Source organism: Coregonus clupeaformis, chromosome 10, assembly GCF_020615455.1.
Source record: "Coregonus clupeaformis isolate EN_2021a chromosome 10, ASM2061545v1, whole genome shotgun sequence".
Classification (NCBI taxonomy): Eukaryota; Metazoa; Chordata; class Actinopteri; order Salmoniformes; family Salmonidae; genus Coregonus; species Coregonus clupeaformis.
This window is the reverse complement of record NC_059201.1, coordinates 33,129,836-33,142,535: the sequence shown is the minus strand read 5'-3', so window position 1 is coordinate 33,142,535 and position 12,700 is coordinate 33,129,836. Positions and strand designations below refer to the sequence as shown.

General features: G+C 43.4%; 1 protein-coding gene across 4 annotated transcripts in view; it reads left to right on the top strand.

Moving 5' to 3' along the window:
• Positions 1-12,700, top strand: part of LOC121575040 (forkhead box protein P1-B-like) — a 251,168-nt gene that overhangs the window by 213,552 nt on the left and 24,916 nt on the right. For all 4 annotated transcript variants that reach the window (XM_041887826.2, XM_041887824.2, XM_041887825.2 and 1 more), the window contains 2 exons: positions 1,677-1,863; positions 9,859-9,972. In XM_041887826.2, the coding sequence (XP_041743760.1) occupies positions 1,677-1,863; positions 9,859-9,972 (301 nt within the window). The remainder of the gene's footprint in view (positions 1-1,676; positions 1,864-9,858; positions 9,973-12,700) is intronic.

The following is a 12,700-nucleotide window of genomic DNA, read 5'->3' as shown; positions in this document are numbered from 1 at the left end:
GTGGGGTGGGGGGGGAATTATTGTTCCCGCTGTCGAAGCACAGGACACTCGCTCTACCAGTGACCTTCCCCATCCAGACAAACCATCATCATAGAAAACTTTCCCTCCAAGGATCCTTCCCTCCATCAAAAGTACAATGGGCCTTTAATAAGACAAGTGAGAAGCAACAAACGAAGGATTAGCATGCTTTTGTGCAAACAGAAACATTTGGCATGTTTTGTCTATCAGGGCTGTGTCCTTCGATGAAGGTACGTCAAGGAGTAAGACAGAAAGAGAGACAGAGAGAATACAGGGCACGCAGAATAGAGGTGAGCACGTGGAAAGGTTATTGATTTGTCCTGCAATCATTTCCTGCTCTTTGATATGCAAACGACCTAGTGTGAATTTACAGCAATCCTATCAGACTCATTTCACAGTCTCTCTGGAGTCCTTCGCATCATTAGGCCAATGTTCTCCATTACAAGCATAATTAAAATCTTTAGTAGCTTATCAAATTAAAAATACTTTTGCTGATCGTATTGAGATCTTCACCTTACATTTATTTTCCACAACAGGAATACATTTAGACTAAGCATTTTGCAAAATGTATTAGGATCTGGCGCTTGAAAGGGCCACTTCTGGTATCTATAGGGAATATAAACCCAACCGAGATAAGCATGTGCAAATCATCTTTCATTTGCCATTGCTCATTTTGAGAATAGATTTAATTCATTGTAATATTAAACGAGTGGTCTTGCCCATCCTGTCAAATGTGCACACATTCCCATATTGGATATTTTAATATGCTATAAAAAATATGGATTAACCAAATACATTTCTGAACCACAATACAAACGGCTAGAGAACCTCACGGGCAGATTTTTTTCTTCTTCTTCTTGTCAGCTTTTGCCTCATTTATGTCAAATGAAAGCAAGCTTCTCCTGCTAGTGGTAACAGACACTATATATACAGACACATACACATGTACAGTCCATTGTGTGCAAACAATGGCTAGGTTCTCTCAGGCATGGAAACTGGGGTGTACAAACACAACATTATTCTTCCTCATCCCCAATCTGGCCCAGGGTGTCAGCATGGCTGTCAGACAGCAGCACAGAAAACACGCTCTCACTGTGTATGTCTTCCGACACAAGAAAATGTCTTCTGTCTTCAAGGGATGTTTTTCTTTAGAAGGCTGCTGTGTTAGCTGCAGTGTGCTTGACTCGTTAAATGAGGTTTAAGTCTTCTGTGTCAATTGGAGGCGGTGCAGAACTTTAAGTATATTGCACATTAATGCGCTTTTGAGAATATTACCCCAGGGTCCTGTTTCTGAAGGAGGTGGGGTGGTGTGGGCTGTTTTGGTTGTAATGTTGCTATTGTAAACGTTTTGTGTGTGTTCTGCCTCTCCTCTTGTAGGAGAAATGATGGTGATTATTCAGATTTCATGCCTTGTCTGGATGCTAATTATTTACTGTGGGCATGAAATGCGTGTGAATGCCAGGGATTTGTGCATACAAACACGCTTCAGATCACAGAGAGAGAGCAGGGGGGAACAAGCGCTCTCAGTGCATTACCCTCTAGTGGAATATTTTCTAATTAATACTCAGCTTTGTTTACAGACCCTTTGATTTAATTATGTAACAAAGAGAGTTAGATTAGCTGTTAATTGATTTAATTATCCAATTTGTTTGTTTCAGGCATAAATCCAGCAGAGCTTCAGCAGCTGTGGAAGGAGGTGACGAATTTGAAGGAAGAGAACAGCAGCAGCAACAATGGCCGCCGCGGCCTGGACCTGTCCTCGCCACAACCCCCCAAGAATCCCCTCCTCAACCAACACGCCTCCACCAATGGACAGTACATGAGCCATTCTCTGAAGAGAGAAGGGTGAGTCTCTCTCTTGTCTGTCGTCCGCTTCCTCCCAACCCAACAGCTTCAGTGTAACAAGCTTGGCACAATAGGGTTTATATTTCCAGGGAATGGTTTGTGACTGAATGTGTCACTAAGGAAGTTGTGCTCATTGATTTAACATGAAAGAAATCACAGATTATGATATTCGCCACAATCTGACCTCTTTTTCTAAACTGGGGTGCAATTAGGCATGCATACGTCCTTTCTACTTTATGAAACAAAACTTGAACTCATTAGGTATGACATTCTCTTTACTGTCATCTTTGACTAAAGAAAACAGGAGGCCTACATATTCCCCATTTAAAACTGCAATTCCTTGAAGGGGCCTGAGTTGATGGACATGTTCCCATAGGGCTTTGCCCACAGATGAATATTAATTTATAGTTTGTAAGTACCTTACTGTTTTCATTAAGACACAAGCTTGTTCTGTGTGTCAGAATCCGCCTGGGGATTGCAGTGAAACACCTGGGAGCGAGGGAGTGATTTGGACTTCAGATTGCAGTAATGGAAATGGGATCAGCACACTATTAATTAGAGGGTCAAGGGTGCTGTTATTTCAGTTGCACTTAGGAAACTGCAGCTGTGACATGCAGGGCTCTGTTTGGTTAAATAAAATTCAAATTACCAACGTCCTCTCAACAACAGATAAACATACACCCTGCAACCTTCGCTGTCCTTCCGGATAGTGACGTTTATGACAACTAGCCTTCTGTAGGTGTGGTGTTCAGAACATATTGAAGCAGAGCAATTCAGACACTACAGTTCATCGACTTTATTCTTTATTCAAATAATACTTATAATTTATATTAGGTAAGTAAAATACATTCCAACCCTAATCAGAATATGTCAAACAGAGACTGTTTAATATTACATTATGTAAAAAATACACTATAAATATTTGAAAACTATGTTGATCCGATGTAAGATGTAATATATATGTCAGACAACCCCTCTTTTCCCTGGATGCTTGACGTGATATTTGTACGTTTTCAGAAACATTTCCCTGAGCCGCTATGTCTTTAAGGAAATAATTAATTTGGCATCCAACACGTTGACTTGTTTTCTTGCACTGAGGCGCTGATCTCTGAACTGCTGGTGAGGAGCCTCCAGGCACCATGAGCTCACTGCACAACATCTGACTTGTGTTTCGCTGATCAAAACCTATGTGTCATTATGAAAGCACTGCAGATGAAAACACGTTTAGCACTCTAAACCATCAAGCCTTGGGAGGTGAAGAGGGGTTCAAACACAGACAGACAGATAGTGTTCAATGGTAGTAGTGGGGAGATACAGGCCTGCATGGAGAACCTGACTAAATGACTATCTCACACTGCTCTCAATCGTAATGGGTGAACTTGGAATGCCTTATTTGGAAAGAAAATAAATGCTATATGTTTTACTGATTATGGGATACTAGTTCATCACATATATTTATTTCAAGATAATGTGAGACATTTTAGGTCAAGTGGTGTGACATCAGTATTTTGACACTCCTTTCATATATTTTGACTATGAGGTCTCACAGAATGTCCACATTTCACTGAGATATTACATGGAAACACAGATAGATCCCCCTCCGTCCTTTTCACACACTGTCTCAGCCACGCGCACACGCACACTCACACACACTCACTCACTCACACACACACTCACTCACACACACACACACACACACACACACACACACACACACACACACACACACACACACACACACACACACACACACACAGCGAGCTCCAGTGACACCTCTCCTAGCTCACTGCAGACAGTATCCACAGGCTCTGGTGCATCCATCCAGGCAGTCAGTTAGTCAGTCAGTCAGCGCTCTAGTCCCTGTGGCTGAAGATTAATCGGAGGGGGAGATATTGACACGCTCCCTCCATCACACGTCTTCAGATGTGAACCAACAACAACACCCATCAGTGGGAAGAGAGAAACAACAAGGCCCAGCTGAAGGCTCCATGAAACATTGGAGAAGACGTGTGTGAAAGGCTGACCCCCCCACCGACGCCTTGCGCTCCCTGACAGAGATGAAAAAAGAAGTCAACACACGCTCAATCTGGGGTTGAATATTCAGAGTAGAAACCCAAGCAGGTGATTTCTCACCCATCTCTCTGCTGTGGATGGCAAAACAAGGTTTCCAAACCCGGCTTTAAAATATAGATGACTGACATAAATGAGCATAATAAATCCCTATTAAACACTGCATGATGCTTATTTAAATTCATACAACCAATAATCCTTGCTTGTGTTAATTTCCACGTGCTTAAATCATATAACTATAAAGAACATTATTCCTCTCTTTTGATGATGCAGACACCATTCTAATCAGAATCCTTGCGAATAATAAAAAATAAAGGAAATATTATTATGCGTGATTATTCCATGCAAGGCTATAAGAAATGTTTGTTATAATCCAGGGATTTGAATAATCAGGTTTTAGATAATGGCCTGGGCTGGGTGTAAATAGAGAGCATCCACTCATCCTCCCAGCGCTGAACTTAATGAACTTTTAATTGATGTGGTTTTGTAAGTCCTTTTGTCATGCAACAGAAACAAGCCACTCTGCTGATGGACCTGTTTTCCCGGCCGGGCTCAGATTGGTTTACAGCAAGCTCTAAGTACCATGTAGTTAGTTTCATGTGTCATATAAAATCTGCCCAGGCACAGCGACGCCTGCAACTAAAACCTTAAGTGCATCCACAGGCATCATTCACAGCCTTTTCACTTCCGTCTTAAGGAAGGAGGAGAAATTCAATCACTGCCGGCGCAGATGAGACTTTGCTCCAGCTTTTAGCAGCCTCAAAGAGCCCTCACTCACAGACAGGGATTCTGACTGAATCCACCCCAAAATTGTGAAGGCATGTTTGTCTGTCATTCATCCTGGTCCGAGTTTTGGCATGTGAGGAGAGAAATACCCCTGTGAGCCAGATCGCTTAGTTCAATGATTTACTTATTGGAATGAAATGCATCCAATCTGTATCTGACTTTAATTCCCCAACCCTGTGCTGTGCTCATTTTGTGTGTGAGAGAGAGATGGAGAGAGAGAGAGAGAGAGAGATGGAGATAGAAAGAGAAGGAGAGAGATGGAAAGAGAGAGACATGGAGATGGAGAGAGAGAGACATGGAGATAGAAAGAGATGGAGAAAGAGGGAGAGAGAGAGACATGGAGATGGAGAGAGATGGAGAGAGAGAGACATGGATATAGAAAGAGATGGAGAGTGAGAGATGGAGAGAGAGACATGGAAGAGAGAGAGAGAGAGAGAGAGAGAGAGAGAGAGAGAGTGAGAGAGCGACATGGAGAGAGAGAGTGAGAGAGCGACATGGAGAGAGAGATGGAGAGAGCGACATGGAGAGAGAGATGGAGAGAGTGAGACATGGATATAGAAAGAGATGGAGAGAGAGCGACATGGAGAGAGAGACATGGAGAGAGAGATGGAGAGAGTGAGACATGGATATAGAAAGAGATGGAGAGAGAGAGACATGGAGAGAGAGATGGCGAGAGAGAGACATGGATATAGAAAGAGATGGAGAGCGAGAGATGGAGAGAGAGACATGGAGTTAGAGAGAGAGAGAGAGATGGAGAGAGAGAGACATGGAGTTGAGAGAGAGAGAGAGAGAGAGAGAGACATGGAGATAGAAAGAGAGATGGAGAGAGAGAGACATGGAGAGAGAGATGGAGAGAGTGAGACATGGATATAGAAAGAGATGGAGAGAGAGAGACATGGAGAGAGAGATGGAGAGAGAGAGACATGGATAAAGAAAAGGCGAGAGATGGAGAGAGAGAGACATGGAGTTAGAGAGAGAGAGAGCGATGGAGAGAGAGAGACATGGAGTTAGAGAGAGAGAGAGAGAGAGAGAGAGAGAGAGAGAGAGAAATGAGGTGGAAACTGAGCTGCACTTCCTAACCTCCTGCCAAATGTATGACCATATTAGAGACACATATTTCCCTCAGATTACAGCGATCCACAAAGAATTTGAAAACAAACCCAATTTTGATAAACTCCCTTATCTACTGGGTGAAAAACCACAGTGTGCCATCACAGCTGCAAGATTTGTGACCTGTTGCCACAAGAAAAGGGCAACCAGTGAAGAACAAACACCATTGTAAATACAACCCATATTTATGTTTATTTATTTTCCCATTTGTACTTTAACTATTTGCACATTGTTACAACACTGTATATATACATAATATGACATTTGAAATGTCTTTATTCTTTTGAAACTTCTGAGTGTAATGTTTACTGTTAATATTTATTGTTTATTTCACTTTTGTTTACTATCTACTTCACTTGCTTTGGCAATGTTAACACACGTTTCCCATGCCAATAAAGCCCTTAAATTGAAATTGAAATTGAAATTGAGAGAGAGAGAGATGGAGAGAGAGATGGAGATAGAAAGAGATGGCGAGAGAGAGAGAGAGAGAGAGAGAGAGAGAGAGAGAGAGAGAGAGAGAGAGAGACATGGAGATAGAAAGAGAGATGGAGAGAGAGATGGAGAGAGTGAGACATGGATATAGAAAGAGATGGAGAGAGAGAGACATGGAGAGAGAGATGGAGAGAGAGAGACATGGATAAAGAAAGAGATGGAGAGCGAGAGATGGAGAGAGAGAGACATGGAGTTAGAGAGAGAGAGCGATGGAGAGAGAGAGACATGGAGTTAGAGAGAGAGAGAGGGAGATAGAACGAGATGGAGAGATGGAAAGAAAGAGAGAGAGAGAGAGAGAGAGAGAGAGGGAAAGAGAAAGAGGGAGATAGAAAGAGATATAGAGATGGAGAGAGAGAGAGAGAGAGAGAGAGAGAGAGAGAGAGAGAGAGAGAGAGAGAGAGAGAGAGAGAGAGAGAGAGAGAGAGAGAGAGAGAGAGAGAGAGAGAGAGAGAGAGACTCTTAGAAAAAAAGGTGCTATCTAGAATGTAAAATGTTTCTTTGGCTGTCCCCATAGGAGAACCCTTTGAATAAATGTTTTGGGTTCCAGGTAGAACTATTTTGGGTTCCATGTAGAAACCTTTTTACAGAGGGTTCTACATGGAACCCAAAAGAGTTATACCTGGAACCAATAAGGGTTCTACCGGGACCCAAAAAGGGTTATCCTATGGGGACAGCCGAATAACCTTTTGGAACCCATTTTTCTAAGAGTGTGGAGAGAGGGATATTGAGATAGAGAGATGGAAAGAGTGAGAGAGACATGGAGATAGAAAGAGATGTAGAGAGAGGGATATGGAGAGAAAGATATGGAGAGAGAGGGATATGGAGAGAGAGAGAGAGAGAGAGAGAGAGAGAGAGAGAGAGAGAGAGAGAGAGAGAGAGAGAGAGAGAGAGAGAGAGAGAGAGAGAGAGAGAGAGAGAGAGAGAGAGAGAGAGAGAGAGAGAGAGAGGGAGAGAAGGAGAGAAGGAGAGAGAGAGAGAGAGGGAGATAGAAAGAGATGGAGAGATGGAAAGAAAGAGAGAGAGAGAGGGAAAGAGAGAGAGATGGAGATAGAAAGAGAGGGAGAGAGGAGGAGTGAGAGCATCCTTCTCACAAAGCATTTGGCCCACTTACTTCCCAGCAACCATCAGTAACCACAGCTCAGGGACTTCAGCTCAGCAATCTGTTAAAGAGATAAATAATCTGATTTGACACGACACGCCCCTCTCTTGCCTTTAATTTGTCTTACACACGGAAAATTATAATTAAATAATTTAGGGGTAAACCCTTGATTGGTGGAAGAGAGGGGAGAATGGAGTTGGGGTCTGGAGAGCCCCAGGGAGGCCACAGAGAAGCAGGCAGTCATCAATACCCACTCTGTTAGATGATAGACCGTGTTGTGACTGGCTTTCCAGACAGGCCATGTCCAGACTCTGACCCAGCTTGGTAGAAACATCAATCCTCTCTCTGTTTGCTACCAATAATCACACTGAGTGCCCAAGTGTACTCTATGGTCCCTAGGATCATGCCTTGTTGATGATCTAAGTCACCTTCCTCAAAAACAGACAGATTGTGTACAGTGTGCTGGTTGTGTTTTTTGCCGGCAGTATGGTATGCCTATGTGTTGTTGGTGTGTACGGATGAACAACACCTGGAAGATTCGGCCATGTTACGTCTAGGTAGAGGAGCTTTTTGTTCCTATTCTGTACAGGATGCAGATGACATGGTTTCCCTCATTGCTGTTACAAGATCATTAGAGTTATCTTCCCCCAGGCAGCCTGACAATAATAGCATCCTGACAGATCTGCCCAGGGTGCAAGTCACATTTAACTCCACTACAGGATCTGAGAGAGAGAGAGCTGAGGAGAGGAGCTGATTTTTCTCTCCTAGTACTGAATGAGAATGAGGTCACAATAGGGAGAACCCCCCAGAATCCCAGGCACTTCTCCTATTACCCTAATGTAGCTCATTTGGTGTAAATTCTGTCATTTACCACTGTTTAGTCATCTGCTGTTTAAAAGGGCCTTTCTGCTGCCAGCTCCTTCAGAGTTCTGTGCTCACTGACTCCCGGCACACACTCCACAATTCAATATCTTATTAATACAGAATTTACCAACAGGGCTACTCGGAAAGAATATAAAAAGCATCTTTAAATTAAAAGTCAGCGCTACATTCACCAGTCCACACATTTTCTTGTTAAAAAGTCATTATAATATATCTTCTATCATCTATTTATTAGCTGTATCAAAACATAGGTCTTAATGCATATGCATAATTCATTTAAAAATATATATTTCAGATTTTTTTTATGTTAAACATATTCATGAATGCTTCACTGCTCTCTAATTGCAATGCAATTATCACATGTTATGAACAATGTGAACTCTTAAGCAAGTAATTATAACACAAGAAAACCTGTGACGGCTCTCTTGAGGTACAGCTTTGCTAACATCTATACAAATGAGATTAATCTGAACAACAGCGTATTTTAATCCTGAATTGAATTGGCACACCCCGATTAGATTGATTTGTTCCTTTATTTTATAATGAAAAATTGCTTCTTTCATTTTAATGCATTGCAGATGGATGCGTTAGGAATGGTTCAATTGTGTGAGGGCTTTTTAACAGTCATCTTTAGGAGAGTAAAATACACACAGAGCATCTCCATAGACTAAATCCCTAACGACGTTACTGTGGGGATTTGGGTCTAATGAATGCTCCCTTGCCCTCTTCCTTCTCAGCCAGTATGTAAGCAGCAGTGGTTTGCTAGACTAGAGGGCCACTAGAAACACAGGTGGTAGTGATATAGGACAGTCCCCCAGGCTCTTGTAGCTGAGACGTGTGTGGCTTGTACAGTGCCTGTGTCCATATGGCAGACTGTCTCGTTCTCTACACGCGCATGCCTCTGCATCGTACTGTTTCGACTTGCAACGCCATATGAAAGTTGTTGTGTGGTTTGTTTATCGGGACTGTCCTGGTATTTACAGCTCAGATGTGCGCGTTTGGCCCATGCTGACGTCGGTTGGTCCGTCCGTCGATCGGTAAATAAATTGTTAGCAGACGGCAGTGTTTGGTGTTTACTGTTTGTGCTTGACGGGAGGCTGGCAGATGGATTTGCGGGCTTCCTGTTGTGGGAGCGGTCAGTCTGTTCCTCCACGTGGGTCCTGGGAAAGGGTTCAGCAGTAAGGTCTTAGGGAACCCCTGGCTGCCTGGATCAAAGTGGGCTGCTACTCGGATCACTGACACTAAATAATTACATATTGATTGGTTTTGGATCCCTCTCACAAGGACTGCCCCTACGAGGGCCGCCCCCTCCAGCCAGAGAGGAAGCAGAGATCACAAAGCTACACTGATTTCACACTGCCCGCAGTTCAAAGGTCAACTCAAGGACAAGCTTTTGTGTTGTGACAACACAAGGGGAATTCTCTCCAAACCCATCAACATCCTCAACTTTAAATGGTGTACTTCTGTAACATGCCATTGAAACATTGTTCGCACTGAGACTGTTAATAAGTAGGAATTATTGTATGTGACTCTCTCTCTTTGTCTGTCTCTTACAGATCCACGCTAGACGACTACCAACTGTCTCACCACAGTCACCCGCTCTATGGGCACGGGGTGTGCAAGTGGCCTGGATGCGAGGCAGTGTTTGAGGACTTCCAGTCATTCCTGAAGTAAGTTTCATAGCTTTTAGGCTGCATCTCTCTGCAGTCTGTTCTGTTTTCTTCATCAGACATTCCAGTGTCTTGTCTAAGTTCCCCTTCCGCCTGGCCCTCTTCTTGGGCCGATTAAGGCTCTGTTTCCCCTGGGGCTTAGTGACACTACAGGTGCAACGGGTTGTTATTTGTGTGTGTGTGTGTGTGTGTGTGCTAGGTGTGTTGTTGTGCCTCTCTATGATAGTGATGGGGTGTGGTCTCCACTGGGCCCTGCAGGGGCCTCTAATTCCTGTGATAAGTGCAGTCCCCATGGTGATTCAGGCCGTTTTTCCCAAACAAACAACGGGATAATGTTTATCTGTGGCAGCCGACACTCAGGGTGCTCCGCATGTTTGTCCTTGTCACTGGACAGGGATGTGTGTGTGCCTTTGCTTTCCTCACTCAGCTCTTTCTGTCTTTCTCTTGCTTTCTTTCTCTCTCGCTCTGTTTGCTTTTCTCTTCTCTCCTGCTCTCTTTCTTTTACACTTAATCTCTTTTTGTCTCTCAACTGCCTCTTTCACAAAACTTTCCTAACTAGCTGTATACAGTGGGGAAAAAAAGTATTTAGTCAGCCACCAATTGTGCAAGTTCTCCCACTTAAAAAGATGAGAGAGGCCTGCAATTTTCATCATAGGTACACGTCAACTATGACAGACCAATTGAGAAAAAACATTCCAGAAAATCACATTGTAGTATTTTTAATGAATTTATTTGCAAATTATGGTGGAAAATAAGTATTTGGTCACATACAAACAAGCAAGATTTCTGGCTCTCACAGACCTGTAACTTCTTCTTTAAGAGGCTCCTCTGTCCTCCACTCGTTACCTGTATTAATGGCACCTGTTTAAACTTGTTATCAGTATAAAAGACACCTGTCCACAACCTCAAACAGTCACACTCCAAACTCCACTATGGCCAAGACCAAAGAGCTGTCAAAGGACACCAGAAACAAAATTGTAGACCTGCACCAGGCTGGGAAGACTGAATCTGCAATAGGTAAGTAGCTTGGGTTGAAGAAATCAACTGTGGGAGCAATTATTAGGAAATGGAAGACATACAAGACCACTGATAATCTCCCTTGATCTGGGGCTCCACGCAAGATCTCACTCTGTGGGGTCAAAATGATCACAAGAACGGTGAGCAAAAATCCCAGAACCACCCGGGGGACCTAGTGAATGACCTGCAGAGAGCTGGGACCAAAGTAACAAAGTCTACCATCAGTAACACACTACGCCGCCAGGGACTCAAATCCTGCAGTGCAGACGTGTCCCCCTGCTTAAGCCAGTACATGTCCAGGCCCGTCTGAAGTTAGCTAGAGTGCATTTGGATGATCAAGAAGAGGATTGGGAGAATGTCATATGGTCAGATGAAACCAAAATATAACTTTTTGGTAAAAACTCAACTCGTCGTGTTTGGAGGACAAAGAATGCTGAGTTGCATCCAAAGAACACCATACCTACTGTGAAGCATGGGGGTGGAAACATCATGCTTTGGGGCTGTTTTTCTGCAAAGGGACCAGGACGACTGATCCGTGTAAAGGAAAGAATGAATGGGGCCATGTATCGTGAGATTTTGAGTGAAAACCTCCTTCCATCAGCAAGGGCATTGAAGATGAAACGTGGCTGGGTCTTTCAGCATGACAATGATCCCAAACACACCGCCCGGGCAACGAAGGAGTGGCTTCGTAAGAAGCATTTCAAGGTCCTGGAGTGGCCTAGCCAGTCTCCAGATCTCAACCCCATAGAAAATCTTTGGAGGGAGTTGAAAGTCTGTGTTGCCCAGCGACAGCCCCCAAAACATCACTGCTCTAGAGGAGATCTGCATGGAGGAATGGGCCAAAAAAACAGCAACAGTGTGTGAAAACCTTGTGAAGACTTACAGAAAACGTTTGACCTGTGTCATTGCCAACAAAGGGTATATAACAAAGTATTGAGAAACTTTTGTTATTGACCAAATACTTATTTTCCACCATAATTTGCAAATAAATTCATAAGAATTCCTACAATGTAATTTTCTGGATTTTTTCCCCTCATTTGTTCTGTCATAGTTGACGTGTACCTATGATGAAAATTACAGGCCTCGCTCATCTTTTTAAGTGGGAGAACTTGCACAATTGGTGGCTGACTAAATACTTTTTTTCCCCACTGTATCTATTTCACGCCTTAATAACAGCACCAGAACTCACTTATTTTCACGTCTTGTACTTAGTCAGATTCAGTAGTTTACTCATCAACAACATCAATCATAACCATGCCCACTGGACCCTCTCAAACTGAACCAGTCTCAGGGTCTTTGGCTTCTTCTCCTAATTCATATCCACTTGGAACTGGGCCTTCGTTGTACTGTATCGTCCCCTTTTAGGCCTGACCCTGGTTCACTAATCAACCTTGTGGGCAGTGTTCTATGGGTAATCCAACACATAACACCACCATGGCTACAGAGACAGAGGATGAAAACATCTGTGCTGTGGCAGCAGATCAATGGGTGTCTGTCGCCCTGGATTAGTGGCACTTTAAACAAGATATGACACAATTCCATTATCCTGGGCCTAGCAGCCAGGGCACACAGAGGTCCCTCACAAACACACAGGAGATAGGTGGAAGCTTTACGGTCACTTACAGTTCTGCTGTTCCTACTCTGTGTTTAAGTTCTCATTTCATACTATGCAGCCAGCCACTTCGAGAGAAGGTGGTTTTAAAAAGTGTCC